Source organism: Fusarium falciforme, chromosome 2 (genome assembly GCF_026873545.1).
Source record: "Fusarium falciforme chromosome 2, complete sequence".
Taxonomy (NCBI): Eukaryota; Fungi; Ascomycota; class Sordariomycetes; order Hypocreales; family Nectriaceae; genus Fusarium; species Fusarium falciforme.
This window is the reverse complement of record NC_070545.1, coordinates 140,010-166,216: the sequence shown is the minus strand read 5'-3', so window position 1 is coordinate 166,216 and position 26,207 is coordinate 140,010. Positions and strand designations below refer to the sequence as shown.

The 26,207-nt window shown below is 54.4% G+C and overlaps 8 protein-coding genes across 8 annotated transcripts; 1 reads left to right on the top strand and 7 right to left on the bottom strand.

Annotated features, from left to right (window-relative positions):
* Nucleotides 1-2,896: 2,896 nt before the first annotated feature.
* On the bottom strand, nucleotides 2,897-4,387 carry NCS54_00197700 (Hypothetical protein; the record flags this gene model as incomplete). The annotated part of the gene is made up of 2 exons (XM_053147589.1): nucleotides 2,897-3,312; nucleotides 3,364-4,387. 2 exons carry the CDS (start codon nucleotides 4,385-4,387, stop codon nucleotides 2,897-2,899), a joined length of 1,440 nt encoding a protein of 479 aa, XP_053003564.1.
* Nucleotides 4,388-8,043: 3,656 nt separating this feature from the next.
* On the bottom strand, nucleotides 8,044-10,177 carry NCS54_00197600 (Hypothetical protein; the record flags this gene model as incomplete). Its single annotated transcript, XM_053147588.1, has 3 exons — nucleotides 8,044-9,537; nucleotides 9,590-9,880; nucleotides 9,956-10,177. The coding sequence occupies 3 exons, from the start codon at nucleotides 10,175-10,177 to the stop codon at nucleotides 8,044-8,046; spliced, it is 2,007 nt and encodes a 668-aa protein (XP_053003563.1).
* Nucleotides 10,178-11,098: 921 nt separating this feature from the next.
* NCS54_00197500 (Hypothetical protein) lies at nucleotides 11,099-12,283 on the bottom strand (the record flags this gene model as incomplete). Its single annotated transcript, XM_053147587.1, has 1 exon — nucleotides 11,099-12,283. The coding sequence occupies exon 1, from the start codon at nucleotides 12,206-12,208 to the stop codon at nucleotides 11,099-11,101; it is 1,110 nt and encodes a 369-aa protein (XP_053003562.1). The 5' UTR covers nucleotides 12,209-12,283.
* Nucleotides 12,284-13,452: 1,169 nt separating this feature from the next.
* On the bottom strand, nucleotides 13,453-15,632 carry NCS54_00197400 (Rab-GAP TBC domain-containing protein; the record flags this gene model as incomplete). The annotated part of the gene is made up of 2 exons (XM_053147586.1): nucleotides 13,453-13,956; nucleotides 14,010-15,632. 2 exons carry the CDS (start codon nucleotides 15,630-15,632, stop codon nucleotides 13,453-13,455), a joined length of 2,127 nt encoding a protein of 708 aa, XP_053003561.1.
* Nucleotides 15,633-17,350: 1,718 nt separating this feature from the next.
* NCS54_00197300 (Hypothetical protein) lies at nucleotides 17,351-19,510 on the bottom strand (the record flags this gene model as incomplete). Its single annotated transcript, XM_053147585.1, has 3 exons — nucleotides 17,351-18,219; nucleotides 18,271-18,415; nucleotides 18,476-19,510. The coding sequence occupies 3 exons, from the start codon at nucleotides 19,508-19,510 to the stop codon at nucleotides 17,351-17,353; spliced, it is 2,049 nt and encodes a 682-aa protein (XP_053003560.1).
* A 66-nt stretch (nucleotides 19,511-19,576) lies between these two features.
* NCS54_00197200 (Hypothetical protein) lies at nucleotides 19,577-20,276 on the bottom strand (the record flags this gene model as incomplete). The annotated part of the gene is made up of 2 exons (XM_053147584.1): nucleotides 19,577-20,106; nucleotides 20,165-20,276. 2 exons carry the CDS (start codon nucleotides 20,274-20,276, stop codon nucleotides 19,577-19,579), a joined length of 642 nt encoding a protein of 213 aa, XP_053003559.1.
* Nucleotides 20,277-21,037: 761 nt separating this feature from the next.
* On the bottom strand, nucleotides 21,038-22,811 carry NCS54_00197100 (CCT-beta; the record flags this gene model as incomplete). Its single annotated transcript, XM_053147583.1, has 4 exons — nucleotides 21,038-21,097; nucleotides 21,152-22,523; nucleotides 22,575-22,726; nucleotides 22,809-22,811. 4 exons carry the CDS (start codon nucleotides 22,809-22,811, stop codon nucleotides 21,038-21,040), a joined length of 1,587 nt encoding a protein of 528 aa, XP_053003558.1.
* Nucleotides 22,812-23,343: 532 nt separating this feature from the next.
* NCS54_00197000 (Eukaryotic translation initiation factor 3 subunit B) lies at nucleotides 23,344-25,698 on the top strand (the record flags this gene model as incomplete). Its single annotated transcript, XM_053147582.1, has 3 exons — nucleotides 23,344-23,615; nucleotides 23,677-25,210; nucleotides 25,264-25,698. 3 exons carry the CDS (start codon nucleotides 23,344-23,346, stop codon nucleotides 25,696-25,698), a joined length of 2,241 nt encoding a protein of 746 aa, XP_053003557.1.
* Nucleotides 25,699-26,207: the final 509 nt, after the last annotated feature.

The following is a 26,207-nucleotide window of genomic DNA, read 5'->3' as shown; positions in this document are numbered from 1 at the left end:
ACGCCATTGACCCGTCGATCTTTTTCCTGCCTCGTCTGGATCTTGGCTCAAGAGATCATCACCCAGAATGTGATATCTCGTCACTCAGTTTGGGTAAATAGCAACACTCGTCACATAGACAACGGAAGCGCTGTCCACGCGAATATTAAGAGATGTGAATGAAGTGGGGATATTAGTGTAAGCTTGAGTGAGCATCCTCACGTCATAGATTATTGTTTCGAAATAATTCGATTGCCTTGCTCACATCTGGTTACTTGTTCAGCGTGCAACCATGAGTCACTATCTATAGGAAATTTTGAGATCTTCCAGCACTACATGCTCGCCAATTGAATAGAAAAGACTAATATTAAACTAACAGTACCAGTAGGGAATCTCACTTGATAAGCTCACAGCGTAAATACGTTTTTAATTCGGAAGAGTTAGAAGAACAGCGAGCTTAAAGATGGAGGTGACATCTCTCAAACGCCGACGGTTCAAAATCAGCCCCCATGACTGAATGAAAGGATCCAAGCGGTAGAGTAAATTTCAACTTGATTCGTCAACCAGTTCCCAAGCCTCTTACATCCTATTCAATCTGAGCAGCCAAGAGTGCACACCACCTCCAGGTTGGACCTTGGACGGTTTCTTCCGTCGTTCATTACTTTCATACACCAGGCTTGATCTCTTCAGCTTGTAAAGCCGCTTGTTCTCTGCCTCGCTACACCAAAGTGTTGGCCTGATGTCAGCTCTTGGACTGGAATTCAATGACGCACCGAGGAAGAGGGACCAACAGTATTCTGCCTGTGACCCAACGTCCAAGCCCAGCAACTCTAAATATTCAGTCTAATGCGGGAACCAGCAATCCTACTAGCAAGTTCTCTCGCTTGTCAGATTCTTTTCTAACGTTCCAATGGCCAAAAACGTCATTCACGATCCTGGGCCGTCCTCCGTTGAGATCCATCCTATGCCAAGCTTAGTAGCTTGCACTATTCCGGATAACTCTCTAATTCCAAAGGGGACGTCCAAGAAAGTTCAGCCTCAGCTCTTTGAAACGGTGTCCAAGTTTAGATTGCGAGGCGCCAGGACGGCATGACACTTGGCAGTCCAACACACAAGGCCATGATCTGATCTCTAGCTTTGTAAACTCATGCCTGTCAAAGCAGGCTGCGCCAGCTATAGGTGCAATGATTCTTTCAGGGGGTTATTGGGAGGGTCTTTCTCAAAGAGTGGAATGAAAACAGAGTCCATGATGGAATCGCCAAGTTTTGGCTGCAAAGCGCTCGACACCCATGTTGGACATCACGGGTGGATGTTCTTCCTAAGAAACCTGGTCTTATATCTCCTATAAGACGGTATTGTCGCTTATACGTTGTGTAATTCTTGATTCCAGGGGGAGCAAAGACAGGATCTCAGTTACAAGCCCTCCGAGCCGCCATTGTTTTTCAGCAGTGATTTCATTTCTTTGTTTTAATCTATCCATGTTGCTGAGCCTCCAAGAGGATTCCAGGCAAATCGAACTACGAAAGAAAAAAAAAAAAAACAGTGGCCGAAAGGATGCTTGAAGCCAGTCTTTGGTGAGAAAGTACGTGATTGGCTGGAGATGTTGTCACCGAGCACGTGTGACCGAGCACGTGTGATCGAGCACGTGACCACCCGTGGCTTGACCATTGCCAGTTACCACTTAGCTTGGCAAATCCTTGGCATATCCTCCTCGGTACGGAGTAAACCCTCCAGTGATACATTTTCAAGACCGGAAGCCGGGGTTCCTCTGCCCGTGAACCCGTTCTTGCTCGGCCTGATCTACATCAGCTCGCTCAAAAAGAATGTCATGTGGCTGATTGGCTGTGTACCTTGCAGCCTGTTGGTTGTCAAGATGTCATCTTTGTGTGACGGTTGGATTCACCGCTTTTGCTGTTTGGCCAACCTTGGCCAAGCAAACAGATCATATTGTGTCAAGCTTTCGGGATGTATACGTCATTCCCGTCCATGGTTGTCCGGAGGAGGAACGTAGTCAACCGACAAGCGAGATAGTCCTCGTGACGTGAATGCATCAATACAGCCTCAAAGTTCGGGCAGGGCATATGTTGCAACCTGGACTATCATGCCCGGAAATACGAAGCTGGTTGAACCTCCTTGCGCTGGCTTCAAGTCTGCAGGATCTAGACCACAGTCCAGACACGGGAAGCTAAAAGGCGATGCACAATGTTCTCCTTGCTGGCTGCAACATGGCAGTAGGGAGCTCCTGTTACGACCAACAGCCGCAACATTGAACGCCTCTTTTCCAAGCCCCAAGCCGCCATTAATCTCCCCGTGAAGGTCATGGAACGCCCATGTAATGACCCCTGAGCTTGAGATGGAGCAACTCGCGAGTTGTTATCCCAATGTGTTTTCCTCCACCATTACCTCGGTAGAAATGTCCAAACCACCCAACGGCAGTTCTCAAACCCCACAGAAACCACCAAATCACAATCTCGACAGCTTCAAGATAAACACTTTCGGTGGTCGGACTCCAAATAGGACCCGTGAGCACGTGTGGCTTTCCCCGCATCAGATCACTTGATACTCCGGGGCATCCGTCATTTCAGCGTCAACAAGTCTCAAATATCACGAGACAGACAGTCCTTGATCCAAGAAATTGAGTGGCTTCGTTAGGTTTCATATCTTTGCTGCTCTCTATCATCTAGTTCATCACTCTTGAGTCTTTGTTCCTTCGATTATTTTGCCTCCTCTTCCATCCTCCACCATGTCCATGGGCCATATCAATTTAACCGATTGGCAAGACCTGTTCATGGACGGTCTTGCTCCGTCCCAAACAACCGAATACGACGACTCCCATGACCAAAATTGGAACAATCAACGCTGAAAGAAAAGATCTGTGGGCGTGCAGACACCCTGCGAGCGGACCGATATAGTACCCTTAGGCGGCAGGAGGGTCGATAATGGCAGGCTTGGTGCCCAGGCCGTTGCGGTTGCGGAAGAAGAGGATGTTCTTGCCAGCACCCTCAGCCTCAGCACTGGGCTCGACCCACTGGCACATACGGGCGCTGTTGTACAGGGCACGGATGAAGCCACGGGGGCCGTCCTTGACATCGGCGCGGTAGTGCTTGCCCATGACAGGCTTGATGGCCTCGGTGGCCTCATCAGCGTTGTAGAAGGGGATGCTGCTGATGTAGTGGTGGAGGACGTGGGTCTCGATGATGCCGTGAAGCAGGTGTCGGCCGATGAAGCCCATCTCACGATCGATGGTGGCAGCGGCGCCGCGGACAAAGTTCCACTCCTCGTTGTGGTAGTGAGGGAGGGTAGGGTCGGTGTGCTGAAGGAAGGTGATGGCAACTAAACAGGTCAGTCTTGATCAGCAAGCGAAAGTGGACGAGAGGAGCTTACCCAGCCAGTGGTTGACCCAGAGGTAGGGAACAAAGTACCAGATGGCCATGTTGTAGAAGCCAAACTTCTGCACGAGGAAGTACAGACCAGTGGCGACCAGACCAATACCGATATCGCTCAGGACGATGAGCTTAGCATCACGGTTCTCATACAGAGGGCTGCGGGGATCAAAGTGGTTGACACCACCGCCGAAACCGTTCTTCTTGCCCTTGCCGCGACCCTCGCGCTGGCGCTCGTGGAAGTTGTGGCCAGTGACGTTGGTGATGAGGTAGTTGGGCCAGCCAACGAGCTGCTGCAGGACCAGCATGAGCAGAGTGAAGGCGGGGGTCTCCTCGGTGAGGTGAGCGAGCTCGTGAGCCATCTTGCCGAGACGGGTGGCCTGCTGCTCCCGGGTTCGGGGAACAAAGACCATGTCACGCTCCATGTTGCCGGTAGCCTTGTGGTGCTTTCGGTGCGAGATCTGCCAGCTGAAGTAGGGGACGAGCAGGGACGAGTGGAGGACCCAGCCGGTGATGTCGTTGACGAGGCGAGAGTCGGAGAAGGCGCCGTGGCCGCACTCGTGAGCAATGACCCAGAGGCCAGTTCCGAAGAGACCCTGGAGGACGGTGTAGACGGCCCAGAGACCAGCACGGGCGGGGGTGGAGGGGATGTACTCGGGGGTCACAAAGTTGTGCCAGATGGTGAAGGTGGTGGCGAGGAGGACCATGTCGCGGAGGATGTAGCCGTAGCCTCTGAGGGCGGAGCGCTTGAAGCAGTGCTTGGGGATGGCATCGTGGATGTCCTTGATGGTGAAGTCGGGCACCTCGAACTCGTTGCCGTACGTGTCGATCAGACGGCCATAGCCGGACTTGGGCTTCTCAATGTCCACCTCAGACAGAGAGGAGAGCGAGGTGGAGGAAGCCGAGGGACGAGGGGAGTCTGAGGGAGAGACGGCAGCCGACGACTCGGAGTCGGTGGCCGTGGTAGAGGTGACGGTGCGTCGAAGGGCAGGGTTCTGCCTGGGCACAGCCGTAGACGAGGCCATTGTTGCGGGAGGGGGGAAGGGAGGACGGCCGACAAAGAGAGAAGAGTCAATTGGTCGGATGGGCCAAAGGACAAGAGTCGAAGAGAGAAAGAGGGGAGGTGAAGAAGAAGGAGGAGGCTGACGGGAGTGGGCTATAATAAGGGCCCGGGGGGGTTGAAGTTTTATGGATGCAATGCGATTCCGCTTGCTCGGCAGGAACGTTTTGTTGGGGGAAGTGCCGTGGAGCCCACTCAAAGCCTGGCAGCCACGGGAGAACGGACAAGCAAGCAAGCAAGCAGTGAAGCAGGCACAAGAGCAGAAGCCGCAACAAGTGGGACGATCACTCAATTACCGCGGCCAAGTGAGACAGGGAATGAGAATGGTCACAGATGATGATCCCTTGGGGCAAAAACCGAGAGAAAGAGGTAAGAAGAGGGCTTGGAATTGACAGAGATTCATGACAAGCTCCCTTTTTATTCCTGACAGACAATTCGACGCCTTCAGCTGCAGCACAGGTTTGTCTATTGACCTACGTGCCACTGATGTTCTAGCTATGCACAATCTGGTCGATCTTGAAAAAGAGGCGGCCGCTTCAAGGGAAAAGATAGCTGAGGCAAAGTACCTACCTACACTCACGCCCGACTCGAGTCGCGACCACCAGGACCAAAAAAAAAAAAAAAAAAATACCCCAGGAAAAGACGCTAGAAAACGGGTCGTGCTTCTAAACCCCCCCCCCCCTGACGGTGGCCATGGCCTCCCTCTGCCGTACCGGTAACAGTGAGTGAGTGAGCGACTGGACAGGACAGGACGGGGTGGCCGGGGTTGAGGTGGGCGGGCACCTCAATGTCTCACAGCAGGGGAGCTTCCACAAGCTTGACTTGTCCACGGAGGGGAAGGGGGCTGGCTGAAACTATCGCCAAGATTCTGCACTTTGTACACTGACAGACGACTCCAGGCTCGCTGATGATAGTCTACCATGGTCATCAGATTAGTTTGCTTTCCAATTGGTATCACTCAGATGCTCTCATCATCCTTTTTTTACCCAGTCAACACTCTACCATTTCACGGCCGACGTTGCATCGTCACAATGCCGAAGCCCGGGCCCGGTCCCCGCCCCAACTCCGGCGGCGGGATTTCAACACCCGCAGTGGCACCATGCTCCAAGACATGGAAGACAAGACAACCACACAAAAAAAAACTGCTGCGCCTACACGCACGCACAGTGAGAATGACCTGCACGCTTCAATCGATGCGGCGTCCCCCCTTCTAAGCTCGGGTGCTCACCGCCTGGTGGATCAACTTCTTTTTTTGCCTCTGTGCCCGCGGGACAAGGCCGACGGGATGGCGGCGGCGTATCAGATTGGCTCCCCCCTCTGACGGGCAACCATGCCGTTGCAGAAAATACTCTACCTAGGAATCGGCTTCTCAAATTAAGCAGGCGGCTCAAGGTTAAGCCTCCCGCTGCAAGTGCACCCGTCTTTTATGTCGAGCATGGTCAGTGTCCACCTGTTTTTGGGGCCTTCCAGCCACCACCCCAAGCCTTTTGCCTCCATACCCGTGGCCGGACCAGGCCCCGGCGCGTGTCTTGGGGTCGGGGGTTCCAGTTGGGGAGCTTGGGGCGCTACAGGCCAGGTGGCTCCGGGTCCTGCTTAGGGCTGGAGATCATCGACATGTGAATCAAGTCAATGAGGACAGACGGGGGGAACCGGGAGCCCTCGTCAACCACCGTGAGGGGGGCAAAGGAGGGGCGTGCTTAGCGGCCCAAGCCCGATGTGCTTCTCTTCTTTTTTTGTTGACGATGTGAATTGGATACGAGTCGATTGGTTCATGAGGCCACGCATGTTTGATACCGGGGGGAAATGAGAGACATGGGACGGAGGTGTTGATGAATCTGGTGAAGGCCAAAGCTAATCAACCCCAGCTCGCAGTGGAGCAGCATCGACGGCCGTGGAGAGATGCCCGCCATCCGCCTCGAGATGACTCGGATCAGAGATGGGAGGGTTGATGGCTGAGTGAGCAACCTGGCGTTCGTCCACATGTAAAATGCCCATCGACGACGAACCGAGGTGAACATACCAAAGTGTGCTAAGATAACCTTACTTGGGCTGAACCGATGTACATGTACATCCTTACCTTGACCGGTTCTGCCCAACGCTGTTGTGCAACTTGGTCACGCATGCCAGGACACTGTCTGTGAGGAAACCTGGGGAATGGATGATGAGATGGGAGGCGTAAGGAGGGGGAAACCATCATGCCACCATCCAGTTGACGAGCCGAGGAAGTGTCTACCTTGTTCTGGTCACAGTTGATCACTTTTACCGCTGTTCAAGGGGTTTGTTCAGCTCGGCGGTTGCAAGACAACAGCAGCACGCAGCAAGCCTCTGGCAAGCTTTGTGTCAGTGGGGACCAAAACGGACAAACCGAATACGCACGTCCCCATGTCTTTCAGGCGCTCTCTGTTATCAGGGCCACAAAAGATGGATTATTCTTGTGAGCATCAGAGACGAAGCTTGATATTTTTTTCTGTTGGGAATTTTGTTGAGCTGAGGCGGGACCCCTGGTCTTGGCAAATCCACGGCCCAAGGGTTCAGTTTCTGGTTCAAGATGGAGCGGAGCTGGTGGGGAAGCGAGCGGCGCGATACGACTCGCTCCCTTTGCCCCCCATGTACGGGCGTGGCGCAAAAGACAAGGGGAATCGGATGGAACACCCGTCAAGAGGCGTCCCTTTTTTGACGTGCTTGACAGCCAGCTTGCAAGCGCTTGCCAAGATACAGCCATTTTGACTGTTTTTTCTTTTCAGCCAGGTTACTGAGGAATTCGGCTAAGGGTTTCATTCACGAGGCCAGCCATTGGCTCAAATGCTCTTCCATCAAAGGTCATCGCAGGCTTTCAAGCTCGTCAATAGCTTCTGAAGGAGCTTTTTTTCCCCCTTGCTCTAGGGTCCAAGCGCCCCACGTGTCTTGCCCGCTTGGCATCTTTCCTTTCCAGTCCCTGGGCGGCACTTCTTTCGCGGCTCTTGGGTTCAAACCCCGCCATCGTCAGCATCCATCACATCGTTGGAGTCGACTCCTTGCAAATCGCGAGCTGAGCCGCTTTCCGAGTCAGGTCATGGTGGTTCGATATCGGGAAAATTCGAGGGCCGCAGTTTCGTTCTCCCCTAAGGGTAGTTGGTAGGGTATCAATAGAATAACACCAGTGTAATGGAAGACATTGGCTTGGCCCAGGTAGCTACGAAGTTATCACAAGAACGACAAGATAATAAAAGCAATCAGAGGATGGGCTTTTTTATACAACGTCTCTTTTATTTTCCAGGTATTTCCAGATGAATTATTGTATCACAAACAGTAGCACTCAAGGGGAGTTGGAGCCTCATTTGCCCATTCAATGTTTCACTCAAGTATCTCTTGAACCCCGTAGGTGGTTCGATATCAGACTTTAATCCGTACAATTTCCTACTTTCGCCTCGATCCTTGCCTACCTACGCAGCTTCATCTCTGCAGCAATTGTTGAGACGGTTGTTGAGATGTATATACATGGGTTCCAAACACCAGTTCTCTCCTTCATCCGCCAATCTTTCATTCCTCCCTTCCATTCCTCCCGAATCATCCATGTTGGAAGTATCAAGCTAACCGTCCATCAAGAAACACTCACACGTGACACCTCCAAAACGACGGCCTCTACCGTTTCTTCCCGTTCTCCTGGCGAGTCTCCTTTAGAGCCTTGTACAGCATGTCCATCCTCGAGTCAGGAGTCATGTTGTTGAACTCTGCAGTCTGCTCGCGAAACCGGTTCGGCGATCCTTGAAGATGAGTGCCCTGGCCTCTTTGCAGTGGTTGAGGCGTCTCAAACGGATTATCGGGGGTATCCCGTGCCCGAGCTGGCAAAGAGCCCCGTGCCATCAGCCGACTCGGGGATGGGAACTCGGACATGCCCTCATCCACACGCCGACGCTTCGCGCCAGACCCAGGGTCATATCCTGGCAAGTCTTGGGTTCTGATAAGAAGGTTGCCTGTGCTGGGAGTCGAGTGGCTCTGGTCTGGCTCCTTTCTCTTTCTCGAATACCACTCATAGCTACGGCCAGCCATTGGAGGTGAAGAGACATGTTGATCGTAGTATCCTGGGGCGCGTCTATAACCCGTAGTCCGGGTTGGAGTTTCAATGGACGGCACGACTTCATCCTGCGTATGCTGATAATAGCCAGTAGCCTGTCGTTGACCAGTTGATTGAAGCTCACCCGAGCGCTGGTTGTTGTCTCTGTGGCCGTCACTTCCAGCGTTGCGAATATCATCGCCAATGGCACTGCGCAGTTGCGGTTGAAGATCCAGCACAAGCGACATGAGGGCCTCTGTCTCACGAACTTGCGTCGCATCACTCTGGCTCGTCGCCTGAGAACTGTAAAACAATCGCCTGACAGGATTGTCATAGTCTTCAGGCCTTGTGTTGTTTCCGAGCACACGTCGCGTATATCGGTCGAGTTCGTTCATCCGCCTTTCGAGAGCGCCGGTGATCCAAGTCCGGATCTCTGACTGCATGATCGACATGACATGGCCCTCGGCTAGAGGCCAGAGGTTGCTCTCGAAATACCCTCGGTTGATTGCGCAGAAGCGTTGTGCAAAGACCCGGTTCCACTCATCGATGAGCCGGTCGAGCTCTGGCTGTCCCACGGACGGAGCGGGCAAGTTGTTCTCTCTCAGGCTCGTCCGACGGGGCTGGACCCAGACATCGACATGATATCTGAGGTCTTTCCAATCTTTAAACTTGCCCTGGGTAGCATGGTTGAGCTCGATGTTCTGGAAAATATCGTCCCAAAAGGGCTTCTGATCAAAGCTCGGCGAAGGAGTCATGTTCAGGTACGTGTTCTTCGATGCCAGGCAGAGTTCCATGACCTCGATCTTGCAAGCCATCGAAAAGTTTCGGCGTGGGGTCTGGCTGTTTGGGGCTTCCGTCGCGGCCGGGCCTGGGATGGATGGGTCTGGGGCAGTTGGACCTGGGGCAGTCGCAGGCTTTTGAACTGGTTCGGGATTTTGAGGGGGGGCAGGGCGTTGAAGGGATTCAGAATTGGAGGTGGCACCTGTTGGTCGCGCAGGGGCAGCGGCTCTCTGATGCCCTCCCTGGAGCTCCTTCAAAGGAGGGACATCACCTCGTCGGCTCTGAGGCTGCGTGAGTCCATACTAGATTCGGGTCAGCAACGGTACGTGTCAAGACTGGACAAGTCAAACAAACCGGGTTGTTGTGGGCTTGGGGTCCCCTGGGAGGCTCCCTTGTGGTGGACGTCGAGCCTGATTGAGACGATGCTGTGGCTTGGGACGGGTTGTTTGACCAACGTCCCTGCTGGATTCGCATTGCCTTTTCCCAGCGAATGCCCTGGGGGGTTTCCACAGTAATACCACTGTCCCGTCTCAGAGACTTGTGGCGAAAATTCCCCTTGGACTTGGTCAAGTAGTCGTCGTGGACACCAGTACCAGCTCGTCTCCAGTCTGCGTTTGGGCCCCGAGGGGCCTGAGGCTGAGAAGTCTGTGAATTGTCAGTGGCCCAGACCGGACTTTCCATCTGATGATTCAATTCAAGGGAGGTGAGCAGTCTACTTACGCTCTTTTCACCGGGGCGGCTGGTAGGAGGAGGCATGGCTGCCTTGTCGGCGGCGCTCTTGGCCGGGGAGTTGGGAACCGAGTGCGCATCGGGGCAAGTCGAGGGTGACGAGGCTGGACCAGACGACGGCCCAGGGGAGCTGGTGAGGTCGATGGTATTGACATCCTTGAAGGTCTCCTTGGCCTTCTTGTTCTTCTTCTTCTTAGACTTGGGTGTTTTCATCTTGAGTGGTAGGTATTTGACCAAGAAGCCAAGATGATGCGGGTGAGGTCAAAAAGGTGAGTGAATCCAAGAAGTTTGAGGGGAATAAGGAATTAGGTATTGTGCGCCTACTGCGGAGTGTTTGACGACAGTGAATCACGGTCATGTCTCTTGCAGCTGCCTCGCACTGGCAAACAAAGCCCCATGCACCCACCCCCAGAGCCTCGATGGTTTCATGGAATTCTTATCAAAGGACCGTCAATTTGACTAAACATTTATTCTTAGGCAGAGCAAAGTCCTTTTATTTCATTAATCCTCGTCATAAGGCATCCGGCAGGTGGTAATCTATACGTCAAACCCCCCAGTTGCGGCAGATGTCCAGTACCAGGCCCCTGAGATGGAACTCGGCTGTATTTCCCGACCGCGAAGGAAGTCAATGGTTGTAAATATTTTCAGGGCTTCAAAATACGTTGCAATTGCACTTCTAGGCTCGATTCCGTTACCAGAGGTAGGCAGGCATTAGTCTGCTCAACCGTCGATTCCCTGGTGTCCTGCGACGTCCTCCAGATGAACATGTTGCGCTTCTTCCATCGCCCAAGCACAATAAACAGCCATCCCTCTACTATTTATCGATCATGCTCGTGGTCTTTTGCGCACTACTACTGTTCCAAAAGCTTAGACTTGTGGTTGTAAAGTGCCTGTCTGTCCTAGCCCGTCCGTCGTGCAAAGGGGCATTATCACGGCCAGTCACTGGATCCCTGACCCGAAAGGCATCACATACAGTAGAGAAGCTATGAGCTTTTTTATTTTCCTTATAAACCGTAAGAATAGAGTACCAAACATTCCTTCATCCCAGTCATCGAGTTTTCTCATCATAACACACCATGCCAATCATATATACGCCAGAATCATATAAACTCCCAAACACCCCCTTAACCCCCATCACCACGGAATCAGTCCCCCATCACCTTCAATCACCTGCCTCAGACGCTGTGGCATGAAGTCCACCCACATGTTGACCCTCTCCATCTCAAACGACGCCCAGGCATCACGCACCATCTTCTGCAGCGTCTCGTCCTCCCAGTCCTTGGGCGCATCGAGCGTCCACTGTTTGCGTGCCGGCCAGAGTGAGTCCAGTGGGTTCAGATCCGGGCTGTCACCACAGCTAAAGTAGTATCGCAAGCCGTGCTCGTCCTTCCACTGCTGCACCGGGTTGACCTTGCTCGCAGCGCCGTGCGCAAATGCCTCGCTGTCCTCCTCAAGAATGAAGCTCTGCGAACCTATGCCGGTGAGCCACGGCTTGACTGTCTTTTCGAGGATATGGTCCTTGTACTCCGTCATGGTCATGACACCGGTGCAGTTGGGGTTGGTGGATTCTTCGTAAAAGACTGGTTCGCTCTTGAAGCCGTGTCCCACCGCAACCCATACGTGAGCCTTTCTCAGATCGCGCGGCCATTCAGCCTCGGGAGTCTCTGAGCACGGGGCGCAGAATCTCTCACCGGGTCGTGGAATGAGGCGCATCTTGCCGTCGAGGCCAAAGCCAAAGTGAAGTTCGAGGCTGAAGCGTACGGGTCTCCAATCCTGGGGTTGAGGATACGCCTCGAGCATCCGTCTGGCGTACTCCACCCTCTTTTCCCTGGCCTTCTTGTGCACCCAGGTCCTAGAGCATGCCAGGCATCTCCGGTATCCAAGCGTGCCCATAGTCCGGTGCAGGGTCCTCGGGTTCACGTCGACCTCGACACCTGCCTCCTTGGCCAGGCCGTGCCAGTTCAGGTTAACGTTGACATAACGCTCATCCCACAGGATCTTCTCCATCTTCTGCTGGTCCTCCTCGGAGATCTTGAGGGGCCTCCCGCGGGTCTCCTCCCATTCGGGGTCATTGCGCTTAGAGGCAGGGATGTTGAGGGCGGCGTAGCCCTGGGAGCGTGAGAGGTCAAAGTGGCGGAAGATGGCAGACTTGTTGACGGGCAGGCCCTGGGACTCGAGGTACGAGATGGTTCCCCTCACCATGGCCTTTTTGGGGGTATCTCCATGTTTGTATCCTGACGGCATCTTGAGTGCGGGCGAGGCTGGGGCACCAGCTAATAGTGGGCGGGTTGGGCCTCGTATAAGTGAGGTGGAGAGAATTGTTGAGCGGCGGTGTTTGGATGTTTTTGTCTGCTCCCTCAGAACTGGTGGTCAGCGGTGAGGGGTCAGAAGTTGGTGGTGATCACGTGACGAGGCTGGGTCAACATGGCCGGCGCGTGAAACAGAGGGAAGAGGTTGCTCCTGGTGGTTTCACAGCGTCATGCTAATGCATGCTGCAACGCCGTGGCTTGGTGTCTTGGATTGGTACCAATTTATATGACAGAGAGGGCCGAGGCATTCGGTGGTGGCTGAAGGGAATTGCGTCAATCGTGGTGTTAAGGAGATGGAGCTGCCTTTATCGCGGCACCAATGATTGACTTAATCTGGCGGGGACAAAGGGATAGGTGCTTGTTAGAGATGACTTGGCGTATGATATTTGCCTTATATGAGACTGTTTCTTTTCCTCTAGAGCTGCCATTATGATAGAATAAGTGCTCAATGAGCGTCGACAAGGATCTACCGAGCTTTCAAATGAACGCGTGTAGTGTGCCCGAGTTAGCACGCTCAATGTCTGCGCCCTGATCAAACAGGGCATACAAAGCAGACTCATGTCGTGATGCCAACTACCTCCAGAAATCGACAAGATCTACAAGTCATCCCCCTAGATTTGACAGTTTCCAACACCATCTAAACCTCGCCTCATACAGCAGGATGCTATCATGGATCAATTGCTCTCAATACGTTGGGCCTACCCTGCACTCAGCTCTGACGTCGGCCCGGATTCCCGAGGCTCACAGGAATCATCACCAGCTCCTCAGACAACAAACCCAGACTTTGTTGAATCTGTAGGTTGTTTGTTTTTGTTTATCTGGCACCCAAACCTCCCATGTTGTGGAGTTGCCAGCTCACACATCACCTTCGCCCCCAGCATTTTCCAGAATCAACTGTTGATCATCAAAATCATATAATTCAGAACCTTGTCTATCCAATTCATGGACGACGGTAATTACGAAGATAAGCACCGCTCTATGGGCCTCCACAGGCTGTTGTCATCCCCAGACATTCACAAAAATGTCCTCCGCAATGTTCGCTCCACCCCATATGTCCAAAATGCCACCCGTGTAGAAAACGCCGTGAAATGGAGCCGCGTATGTCCCCATCTATTCCAAAATGTACATGTTGAGACGTGAGTCTCAGCCATCTTTGTCCTTGTCCCCATCAATAAATCCCTAGGCTTTGCCGGCTTCGCGGACCGAGATCATGAACTTGTCCTCGGCGCCGACCTCGCCAGCAAGCCTTGCTGATGACACCTTGGCGTTCCTTACCGATAGAATCGCCTTGATCTCGTCGGCCGTCTTTGCGCCGAGAAGAGTCATCTCTCTGCTGAGTAACAAAGCCACGGCGGCCCGGATGAGGAGCGCGTCGCCTTCAAAGACATATACATCCCATAATCGCGCCGCTTCGTCAATGGCGAGATGTCCCGTAAACATTCCAGTCAAGATTGACGATAGAGACTCCTCCAGGTTGACGTCTTGGACCTTCTTGGTCAGGTGCTCGTGCAGAGGGGCCGACTTCAGAGACAGCGTCTGGAGCACCAGGTTGAACGCTGAGGCTTGTGCGCCAAGGTCACAGGCGTAGAATGAGAGAGGCAGTGGGCGGTTGAGGACATTGGCGAGTGCGACGAATGCAGACCCAGCGTTGGGCAGGTTCAGAAGTAGCAGCGCGGCGATTGTCTGACGGACTTGGTTAGCATCTCAAGTGGCACACAGTGGCTTGTCATACTCACATTACAACCCCGGACGTAGCCGATGTCACTCCTGTACATGGCATACGCGCTCAGTACGTCGACAAGACTCTGGTGTAGAGGCCCCTCCACTTCGAAGATGCGGAGGTCCTCCCATGTCTTGTTGGCTGCGTCCTTTCGAATTTCTTGAAACCACTTTGCTCTCTTCACATCCTCGGCATCGCCCTTGTCGTCTTTGACTCTGGCTTCCACCTCCTGGGCTCTCGCAAGAGCTGCCTGGAAAGAGGTTTCTGACAGACCCAGCTCGTTGCCGATCGCTCGCGTCCAAACAGCTCCTCTGCTGCGAGGCGCAATGCCCTTCCACCAGAGTTCTCTTGTTCTGCGTTCTCGAATAGCATCGTTCCATCGTGGTAGGACATCCTTCTCCCAGATGTGCATCAGGTTGTCGGCGGCGCTGTCCCGTCCTTCAATCTTGGCTCTGCGGGAGGCTTCACGTCGCTCATCAGCCTTGGCGCTCGCTGCCATCATTTTCTGATACTCCTTGAGATGTCGGCGCTCCTCTGCTGGATCCTTGGGTGGTAGCCAAGAGGGACGTGTTCGGCTGAGAACAGCTTCCTTCTCCTTCGAGATGGGTAGAGGATCGATCATGATGTTGGACTTGCGGAGGGGTGGCAGCTCTGGTGTGGATTTTATGCGCTGCTTCTTCTCATATGAGGTATCGACAGATCTTCGAGACGAGTTCCAGGTGTTGGGGCGCTGACCTGCAGGACGCTTTGCCTGCTGTTCCTCCATCTCCCCGGCGTGTTCCTCGAGCTTTTCCGTCAGAGTCTTGGCCTCAGCATTCAGGTCTGCGAGCGCCGCGTTCCAGCTGTGTGCCCGAGTTTTGACTGGGCTGCGAGGGGCTCCGTCGGTCTTCCAGGTTGGCGATCGAAGAGACCCTTGCGCTTGAGCAACAGCAGGCGTTCCATTGCCGATGCTTCGAACGCGTTCCTTGGGGGCTCGGTCGGGAGAGGGCGATACTGAAGAGGGGCGACTGGGCGTGCGCTCCTGAGGTGGACGAGGAGAGAGAGGCACGTTGTCGAGGACAAGACCATCGGGGATATCATCGCCATCGTCTTCGTCGCATTCTCGCTCGAGATCGGTAAATGACTTGCGCTCGCGGCCGGTTTGCCAGCTGCCCCGACGCGGCTTTGGGGGGAGACTCGGATCTCTCGGGTTGAGGGAATACCCGGGGCTGGGACTTCGGTGTCGTCGAGGAAAGGGGAGAGAGGTAGAGGATGGGCTGGTCAACTGCTTGGAGCGCGTGGCCGAGGGGGGCTCTGTCAATGAGCTCAGGTTGGTGCTGCGCGGGTTGGTGGTGTAAACATTGGTCTGGAGACTCGGAAATGGCGGTCGAGCTTTGGAAGCGGTCTTTCCAGCTGCAAGAGTTCGACTCGAGGGAGCTTTGGGGTGACTGGGACGAATGTCGACCTGGGATGGACTCTTGAGGGTTACGTTGTCGTCATCTAGTCCGATCTCCTCAAAATGACCAACGTCGGCCAAAACACTGCCATCATCGCTGCTGAAGGACTGGAAAGACGACGATTTGGAGCTCTTGGAGGCCGTCATCCCTGGCGGAGAGTCGGGGCTGGGGAGAACACTGCCGATATCGAGGGTGCGGATCATTGTCGCATCGCAGGGGGCAGGCAAGAGTTTGTATGGACGAGAAGACTCTCTCCTCGCCTGCGCTGCGAACCGGTGGGCGATCTAAACTCGGATGGTGTCTCGTCTGTTGATCGGCCGTCTATCACGCTCGGGGGCTCGTCTCGACTCTTGCGTCTCGTGAATGCGGTTGACGTCGTTTGGCTCCCTCTGTCGGGCGGCCTCGCCTCTGTTTTTGTTCGGATGGACCGAGCTGGGCTATGCTTGGCTCCAGCTGTGTCGGTGTTGCTATGCTGAGTATGGGGCTGAAGGAGCGGTTTCAAGATTGCCAGGGTTCGAGTCCACACCCAAACGACCGGGCTAGGAGAGCCTGTACTAGGCAGGTCTGGAGCGAAAAAGGGAGATGAGGAAGCGAGGGTGCGAAGCGAAAGGGGCGGGCCCGAGATTGAAGGCTGTTATGCCGGGAAGAGCGGTATAACTCAATCGATCAACGATGGACTGGGGTCGACGAGCTCAGAGGGGCACTCCCATAACGAACGACGGGGAGGCACGGGAGATGGGTTTTCGCAACCCCAGAGGGCGTCTAGCGGTCGCGGCCGGGATAAGGAGATATTAAATTAGGCGCCGGGCGAAGGTTTCGTGTTCAAAATAGAGGGAGATTAAACAAGAAAGTAGAGTGATTTGGGGGGTTAGAGGTGAAGAAAGAAGCGAGAGTTGAAGTCAGCAATAAGCAGAAGGATGACCAAGAAAAGAGAAGAAACGAGCGAGATCAAGGAAAAACCGCGAAAGCAACAAGCAAGAGGCAGGTTTAAACCGGGAAGTGGATGACGATCGCAAAGGAGACCTTAAGCGGGAGACGACGCCAACGCAAAGGAGGTGATTGATCCAACGCCCACCCGCAGCATGCAGTAGAAAAAAGGATCAGATGTATGTATCTCGGTATACAAAGAAATATGCGGAGTGACTTGTCTTTGATGGCATGGCTTTTGGCGCTACTGTTAGTGTGTCTTGTCCCCCGCCTATGGGGTGACGAGCATTGATGTTTAATTATTTCTTGTGGCAAAGTCAATGGCGATTAAGAAGAGAGCTGGCAGATGATACCTTGGCCTATGTGACATGTTCCTTTACCTGTACTGATAAAGTCCTGTCAACATTGATTCTCTTCTCTCTATGCAAAAGTTCCCCCAGGTACAATCTCCGCTAGCAGCAGCACAGTTCTGTGCCGTGTGGCATCCTTGGCTGTGGTGTGGCATGACCTTATCGGGGGGCCAAGCCATGCCAGGGGAAGCAAGAGGGTCACACAGTCTTGCTTCGAGATTCACTGTGTAAGCCCACGCCAGCAATATGGCTTGTACAGTGTCAACACCGTCCCCGGCCCCCTGTCGCTCGTAATCTCGGCCGCATATGCGCGGCTAATAACCAACCTCAGCCAATCACGCCTCACGTCGTCCATCGTCCATCTTGGTTGAGTCTTTGATGGTGGAAACTTGGCATTGTAAACAAGCAATCTCGGGGGTCCATTTTATCGCATTTCATTGTGAGCCCTACGAGCCTCTCTCTGGCCTCTGCGCCTACGGACTCGAACTAGCAACATTGGTCCTTGAGCCTCTGTCTCATATAAGGTCCTTGGTTCCCTTGGCCAGCAAGTATCAACTCTTCCAAAACATCTTCCATAGTGACTTCATCCATCCATTGCTCACTTGGTACATATGGATCCATATCCCCGTGCCTCCAATACTTGTTCACTTGAGATATCCGCAGCTCGTTCCAACCCCGGTTAGCATCCTCTGCTTCTTCTCGTCAGCCTTCATCTTGGCGACGAGAGCCTCCATGTCAATGGACTCGTCCGACTTGCTCTCCTCGTCAGTCTCGTCTCCTCCACAGAGGAGGAGTGCCTCGACTCCTTGAGGTTGCTTTTTCTTCTCTTCTTGCTGCTTCTTCTTCTTTGCCTTGCGCGCCTTCCGCTTTCTGCGCTTCTCGTTCTGCAACGCCTCCTCGACAACGTCCTCGAGGGCCTTCTTCTTGGCAGTGAAGAGTGGCACGGGCGAACCGGCGAGGTTGGAGTACTTCATCGTGAGGTTGTACCAAAAGTTGGCGTATTGTCGATCGGTCTTGATGCCACGTTCCTCCAGTTCCGCGGCCAAGGCTCGTGAACTGCGCTCCGTCTGAGGAAGAGGCGTGCCCCAGTCGACCTCCCAGTTGTACTTGATGTTGGAGCTGTCCGTCTTGTTGTAGGCGAACCCTTTGCCTTCGGCCATCTTCTTCTCGAAGCGTGCGACCGTGGACTTGATTGCGTGCTCCGAAACACCGTCTCGGATGATCGCTGACTTGATCTCTCGGGGTGGTTTGACCAAGCTGCTGTGGGTGATGGGCTTGAGTTGCTTTTTCTCAACTGCCTTCTGAGCCTTCTCGGGTGTCGTCTTCCGCTCATCCCCGGATGCTTCAGCGTCCGATGTCTTGTGGCGGGTTACAGCTTGAGTAGGCTGTTGCACTGTAGCGGAGGGTCGCTTGGCTGGGGGCTTTGAAGGAGTCTCTTGGCTCGAAGTTGAATCATCACTGACACGCTCCAGGCTTGCTGGTGGGATCGGGATCAACGGAGTCAATTGCTTCTCTGGATTTAGTGTCAGCGTAAGTTGTTTTCTGGGGACTCTGTGCCACTCACTCTGAAGTCTCCATCCTCGAGGCTGCTTTGGGCTCGGAGTCTTGGCTCGCTTGATGACGTTTGGCCGAGGGGGGAGCCAGCTTCTGGCCCGAACAAAAAGTTTCGAAGGTACTTGCTTCTTGATAACACCGGCGACTGTTGCAAGCTTCGACGCGGGGGATTTTCGGTGCCGGGTTGGTCCCGTTCGAGGCTCATTCTATGAAACCTTGCGAGAAGAGGGCCGAAGAGCCTTGGCTTGCTTCTTACTGCCCTGGATGCGCTCAGTTGGGGACGAACTGACACCTCTGGATCGTGAAGGGGGCGAAACGCTGGGGGAAGAGGAATACTCGGTGTCGTCGCCACTCGCGCGCGCCGAAGACGTCTTGGATCTCTTGAGAATGCTCTTGAGGCCGATGAGGGAGTCTCGGTGATGAGGCTGGAAAGATCCAGGAGTGCCGGACTCGCTGGTCTCGGAGAGCTTGTCGCCACTGTACACGGGCTGAAGCTTGTATGATGCAGCAAGTCGCTCGTTGAAGCTGGAGACTGAGGTGTTGAGCGTCTCATCATTGAAATCTCCCGTATCGGACAGCTCGGAAGAATCAGAGTCGACGGCGTCCTCCATCTTGACTAGGGTAGGGTTATCCTCATCAAGATCATCGTCAGAGCCTTCGGCACCAGAAACAACCTCCTTCTTGATCGGGCGAGAGTCCTCTTGGGGCTCAATCTTGGGGGGGTGCTCGAGGGCGGTGGAGAATGGCTCGTTGTCATCAGAGCTTGGCGAGGTTTCCTTCTCCTTCTTCATTGCCTCTAGCTGACTATCAAGATAGTCCATCAGTTTGCCCGTGATGTCATCCGACTCAGGGTCCGACTGGTGCTGAGACTGGGAGTTCTCAGGAGATGGGGCAAGCTCCGTCGTGGTGGTATGGTTGGTCATGCTTTGCTCAGGCTGGCTGCTCTGAGCAGTATGTTCTCCCTGTGCGGGAAGGGGCTGTGCGACCTGAGCTGTAGAGTGCGAGGCCTCAACGGCAGACGAGTCGGAGTCAGATGTGATCAACTGGGAGAGATCAATGACCGTGCTCTGATCAACTCGGCTGCAGACGGGAGAGGACGTGGCAGCTGGTTCCTTCATCGCAGGACAGTTGTCGGCTGGCTTCAACGGAAGAGCGCGTCGCCTTGTTGGGGTCGCGATCTTTCTTGGGACCCGGGGCTTAGCGCCGGCTGGGCGCTCATCATCAGCATCGCTGTCGGTAGAAGTGAGCATGGTCAAGGACAGGCGATTGGGAGATGGCTTGATGTGGGCAATCTCGCACTCAGAGTCTTGACTGTTCTAGCGGCTCTCTTCGCTGACAAGGGCCGAAGCGTTGCCGGCGCGGTCGATGCGTCTTCTCTTGCCGGGCTGAGGCTGAGTCTGTTGGCGTCGCTTTGGTGAAGGAAGGACCTTTTCAATGAAGCAGTCGGAGCTGTTGTCAGACTGAGGGAGAAACTTGGCTTTGACGGCAGGTTCGGCCTTTGAGGACACCGAGCTGCTGCGGCTTGGAGCTGCGGCGCTCGAAGAGGGTTGAGCCGGAGCACGAGAAGGGCCAGAGGCTTGGGAAGTCGGTTTCTTGTTGACAGAAGCAGAAGTCACAGGAGGCGTTTGCTCGGTCTTTGCCTTCTTGCTGGGCTGGACTCGCTGGTCCGCCGCGGGGAGATTACGCTTTCTGTTGGGAGAAGGCTGAATATGCCGAATCTCACAGAAATCGGACTCCGAACTTTCAGAGTCGGATGAAATGTCGAAAGGGGTGTTGGGGGAGTTAGCCTGAGCCAGCTGGGTCGCTCGGGAAGGGGTAAGCTGGGTTGCAGTGCTCATTGTTTGTTCTGCGCAGAGTGTCAGTCGAAAGCTATTCCTGCAACCTGGGCTGTGAGGGACACTTACCAGAAGGGTTGGGCTGCGATGCATTCGCGCCAATATGTGAGGGCGTTGCTGGTTGCGGATTACGGGTGGTCGACCGTTGGCCCGAAGGCCCCTTGGGCGGCGAAGAAAACATGTCGGTTATCTTGCGTTGCCCCATCGTCGCAATATCTTGACTTTCTCTCAAGAGCGATGAAGAAGGGATGCGGTCCGAGGGGGTATCGGAGAATGAGGCTGATGCCTTGCGCAACGGGGTGTAAGGATGAGGTTCTTGAAGATGTGGGGTGAAGAGGGATGGTCAGAATGTCGGAAGGGACGTAGAAACGAGGCAGTCAAAGTCGCAGATTATCTCGAGAATGATGGTTGGATAAAGTGCGTTGCATGAATGCCACGAAGAACTGATGATGTTGTTGAAGACGAAAGGGGAGGTCAGTGAATGTGTGGGGGGCTGAAGTGAATGCGCAGGCAGAAAGAGACCTCGAACAGGTGAATGAATGAACAGACACAAACAAGAACAATAAGATATCCACTTTGAAACAGAGCAAATTGGCCAATAAATCACCCAATCGGGAATACTAAAGTGAGGAGAGAGTGAGGTTGGCAGAGATATATTGACCATCAGGGGCTGCCAGCTGTTGACACTGGCACATCGGAATAATACTCTCAAACCGGAACAAAGACGTCATACCATTGTTCAGAACCATTGTTCAACAGTCACTCCAGATTAAGTAGATAGAGGCAGAGATCATTCAAGGCAAGGCTCATCATAGGGCAAAGAGCTCTCTCACGATGGTCCTTTTTTGTATTTCCATGCCGCCTCCGCATCTATGGTATCATTACAGATCATCATGGTCCATGCACATATGACTCGTCCCCACCAGCTACCCGAGCATGGCCTTACATGCGCTCTCGTCGACGAGGAGCTGCCCGGATGATGTCGTCAACTCGGAGGAGAAGCTGGGTTGGATTGTTAGCAATGTCTTCGTAATACAAACAGTGACGGGATCTTACCTCTGCAGCCTCGCTGGCCGAGGACACTACAGCCTTCTTCAGCTTGTAGCTCTCAATAACACCGAGATCCCGCATGTCAGCAATGCCGCCACCAGGGGTCATCAAGTCAAGACCGTAAGTGGTGAGACCATCGTAAAGGGCCTTGCGCAACCTCGCGACAAGGTCACCAGAGTCGAGACCAGCGTTGTCGGCCAGGATAGTAGGTAGTTGTCGCAGAGCCACGGCGAAGCTAGAGACAGCCAGTTGTCGCTTGCCCTCAACACGGGTAGCAGCACCCTCCACAGCCTTGGCCATGAGCATCTCGGCACAGCCACCGCCCAGAGTAGTCCGGGGTTCCTTGACAGTCTGGGACAGGACGGCCAGGGCATCGTGCAGACTTCGCTCAGCCTCGTCGAGCAGCTGTTCTGTGGCACCCCGAAGCACGATCGTGCAAGCCTCACCTGCTGACACACCCGAGAACTTGATAAGAGTGTCCTCACCAATGATAACCTCCTCAATCACGTCGCAGTGACCAAGCTTGACCTGGTCGGGGTGGTCGAATGTCGAGGCGATCTCACCGCCAGTCACCAGAGCCAGGCGCTCAATACCATCAAAGTCGGCGTGCTCAATCGACATGATGCCGGCATCAGTGAAAAGCTGCTCGGGCCAGTTGTAGATAAGTTGTCGGTTAATGAAGCAGTTGATGCCGTGTGCCTTGATCTTCTCCACCTTGGCCTTCATCTTCTCCTTCTCGGCCTTTTCCAGCTCGGCCAGCTTGCTAGTTGAGCCAACCTTGACGCGCGCGCCAAAGATCTTGACCTTGTCAGTATCCATGGAGGTGTTGGCCACCAGGATCTTGGCCTTCTCCAGCCGCTTGGGCTGGTTGACACCAATCTTCTTGTCGAGGATAAAGCCCTCGTCGAGGTATGAGTCGCTAAGCTTGCCTCCGCTCTTCTTGATGATCTGAATGTGGTTGAGGTCGGTAGTCTTGAGTCGGAGGACGGCATCGACAGCCAACTGGGCGAACTGATCCCGGTCCTGGGCAAGGACCTTGGAGCTAAGGGTTGTTCGGGCGATCGCGAGAAGGTCGTTTCGGAAAGCCTCGGGGCTCTTGCTGTGGTCGACTGCCGACTCCTCGAGCGCCTTGAGCGCCGCCTGGCTGGCTATCCGGTAACCCTCGATGATGGTCTGGGGATGGATCTTCTTGTCAACCAGCTTCTCCGCCTCCCTCAGCAACTCGGCGGCAAGAACAGCAACCGAAGTGGTTCCGTCGCCCACTTCGTCATCCTGAACCTTTGAAATGTTGACCAGAACCTTTGCGGCGGCGTTATCGAGGGCGATCGACTTGAGGATGGTGGCACCGTCGTTGGTGACCATGATTTCGGCGGTGGAGCTAACATGGTGTCAAAAGGGGGTGTGCAGGCACAAGGTTGGCGCAACATACGCTGACTGAAGGATCTTGTCCATACCCTTGGGACCAAGAGTGCTCTTCACAAGATCACCGACGGCGATGGCGCCGACAAAGGCAGCGAGACGCGCATTCTCGCCCTTCTCCTCGGTGGTGCCCTCCTCGAAAATCTGGGTTGGTTGGAAAGACTAGGAGGGGCATGTTAGCACATGGCGCTCGTTCACCTCACGAAGCTCTTGGAGCTCTCAAACGGACAAGGCGGATACTGACCATGACGGGCAGGCAATCCGACTATACACACGGCGAAACCTGTCGGGAACGTAAATGGGTTGTCGTCGTCGTCAACGTCGAATGCTTCAGCCTTGGGGTAAACGTTGCAGCCTTTTTTTTATCTGGAGCTCCCAGCTAAGCATGGGCGGGCATGGAAACACCAAGCCCCTCCAACCAAGGGGCCACTCGAACCCCCACGTGACTTGCCCCGCGGTCGGAGTATCGTCGGCGGAGGAAGATCGCTTCTCCGACGGCGCACACTTTGTGGGAAGAAACGAACACCAAATTTATGCTGCACCAGGTTGGCACCCGCAACATCAAGACTCCGCACGTTCCCGAGCGACGCTCTCCGCGGTCAAACTTAAACCCTGCGTGTCTTTTTAAGGCCATATCTCCCGCGCGCAGATAGGTCTTGCTGCTTCCCTCGTGCCCGGCGCCCGATCCCTCCAAAACCCTCGAAAAACATTCAGAAACGACTGAGAGCGGGGCATTTTTTTCTTGCACCCCTCCAACAACCCACCAAAAATCGCCCATCATGGCGCCCTCCTTCGACCACCTCCGCGATGCCGACCTCGACGATGACGAGTTCAACGAGGATGACATTGATATTTCCGACCTGCGAGAGAGATTTGAGGTGCAGCTGGAGCAGGGCTACGACAGCTTCGTCGTCATCGACGGCCTTCCCGAGGTCACGGAGGAGCAGAAGCCCAAGCTCGTCAAGTTCTTGTTGAAGAAGCTCAACACAGTTGGCAAGACGCGGGAGGATCTGGTTCACATGCCCATGGGCGACAACGGAAAGTCTCTTCGGTAGGTGGTTTTGGTTCTGGCTGGACGCTGGTCGTCGACTTGATGCTGACCCTCTGTCAAGGTTTGCTTTTGTTGAGTACTCTTCGCCCGCTGAGGCTGCCGCCGCCACTCGCCAGCTCGACCTGGTCCCCCTCGACAAGAAGCACACCCTGCGCGTCAACAAGTTCACCGACATCGAGCGATATGGACGAGAAGGCCGAGTTGACGAGACCTACCAGCCCCCCCACATTGACGAGTTCACCGAGAAGGAGCATCTCCGATGGTTCCTCAAGGATCCTTCCGGCCGAGGCCGTGATCAGTTTGTTATGTACAGAGGCGAAAGCGTCGGTGTCTACTGGAACAACGAGAAGGACCAGCCCGAAAACATTGTCGAGCGACAACACTGGACTGAGACCTTTGTTCAGTGGTCTCCTCTTGGTACCTACCTGACCTCTGTCCACGCCCAGGGTGTTCAGCTCTGGGGCGGACAGTCCTGGTCCCGACAAGCCCGATTTGCCCACCCTTTCGTCAACCTCGTCGCCTTCTCGCCTGGTGAGAAGTACATCGTGACCTGGTCTAACCGCCCTATCTCGATCCCCGACGAGGGCCACCCGGCACTTTCGATTGATGACCACGGCAAGAACTATGTCATCTGGGATATTGCGACTGCTACTCCTCTCCGATCCTTTGCCAACCTCGATGCCCCCAAGGGCGAGGAGGGCAAGCCACCACCCAAGATGCAGTGGCCTGCTTTCAAGTGGTCCGCCGATGACAAGTACGTCGCCCGGTTGACCCAGGGCCAGTCCATCTCCGTTTACGAGCTCCCCCGCATGAACCTCCTCGACAAGACGTCGATCAAGATTGAGGGCGTTATGGACTTTGACTGGGCCCCCGCAACTCCCAAGCGTGAGGGCGTCAAGACCTACGAGCAGCTGTTCTGCTACTGGACACCCGAGATTGGCAGCAACCCCGCCAAGGTCGGATTGATGAGCATTCCCTCAAAACAGGTCGTCCGATCCCTCAACCTCTTCAGTGTCAGCGACGCCAAGCTCCACTGGCAATCTGAGGCCGCCTACCTCTGTGTCAAGGTCGACCGACACTCCAAGTCCAAGAAGTCTCAGGCCACCACTCTTGAGATCTTCCGCGTCAAGGAAAAGGGTGTCCCCGTTGAAGTTGTCGACACCATCAAGGACACCGTCATTAACTTTGCCTGGGAGCCCAAGGGCGACCGCTTCTCCATCATCACCACAACCGAGCCCGTGGGTGTCACTGCCGTCCCTCCGAAGACTGCCGTTTCTTTCTTCTGCCCCGAGAAGGCCAAGGGTCAGCACGTGGGCAACTTCAAGCACCTCCGGACTCTCGACAAGAAGAACAGCAACGCTATCTACTGGTCACCTCGAGGTCGCTTTGTTGTTATTGCCACCATTGCGAACCAGCAGAGCTCCGACCTTGACTTTTTCGATCTCGACTTTGAGGGCGAGAAGCCCGAGGCCGAGAAGGACCTCACCGCCAACCTCCAGCACATGAACACCGCCGACCACTACGGTGTGACAGACGTCGAGTGGGACCCTTCAGGCCGATTCGTCGCCACCTGGGCTTCTGCCTGGAAGCACTCGGTAAGACAGGTTCACTTTTTTATGATGATGAGCAGTATGCTAACGTATTTCAGATGGAAAACGGTTACCACATCTACGACTTCAAGGGCGAGGCTTTGCGAGAAGAGCCCCTTGAGAAGTTCAAGCAGTTCTCTTGGCGCCCCCGGCCGCCGACCATGCTTACCAAGGAGGAGCAGAAGGCTGTTCGCAAGAACCTCCGAGAGTACAGCCGGGTCTTTGAGCAAGAAGATGCTGACCGCGGCGCGTCCGCCGACTTGGCCGTGGTGGAGGCCCGCCGCACCATGCTCCAGGAGTGGCACAACTGGCGCGAGGAGGTTGAGGCCGACACATTGGAAGAGCGTGAGGTGCTCGGCCTACCAAAGGATCCCCATGCTCCTCTGCTAGAGGCTTATACAAAGAGCCTGGAGGGTACGACATCGGAGGCGGATCGGGTGATCGAGGAGATTGTGGAGGAGGTGCTCGAGGAGAGCGAGGAGGTGCTCGGTTAGGGAGCTTCTCTTTCTTTGCAGGATTTTGCAAGGGAGTGATTTGCTTGTATCTCGGTAGAAAACTGGTCAGGGCGAGGGGTCACGTAATGAAATTCTTTGTCACGTTCACGAGGATAGGTCCGGTTTTGGACGATCGAAAAGCATTCCACGGAGTCAATACATGTTGGTCCGCTTTAAGGGAGAGTGGCGATGGTTGTCTGCACTATGGACAAGCACCTGGGGACACGATATGAAGTATAGACTTGAGGCGGCGATGATATTTTTATCTTATGCCTCGGCGCTCCCTTGACTGGGTGTTTGTGTGAGGACGGCGTCCTGTTCCGGAACTCAGTCTTTGCTAGGTCAAGGTGTCGAAATATTATTACTTTGTTCCATACCCAAAGAATGGACTAAGCAACTCAGCAAAAGAAGTAGAGTTGTGCTCAGCGACAGAACCAGCGCAGCCTTGGAGGTGATTCTCAAGCGTGAGACGACAAGATAGTGTCCCATGACACGTCTGTAAACAGTCA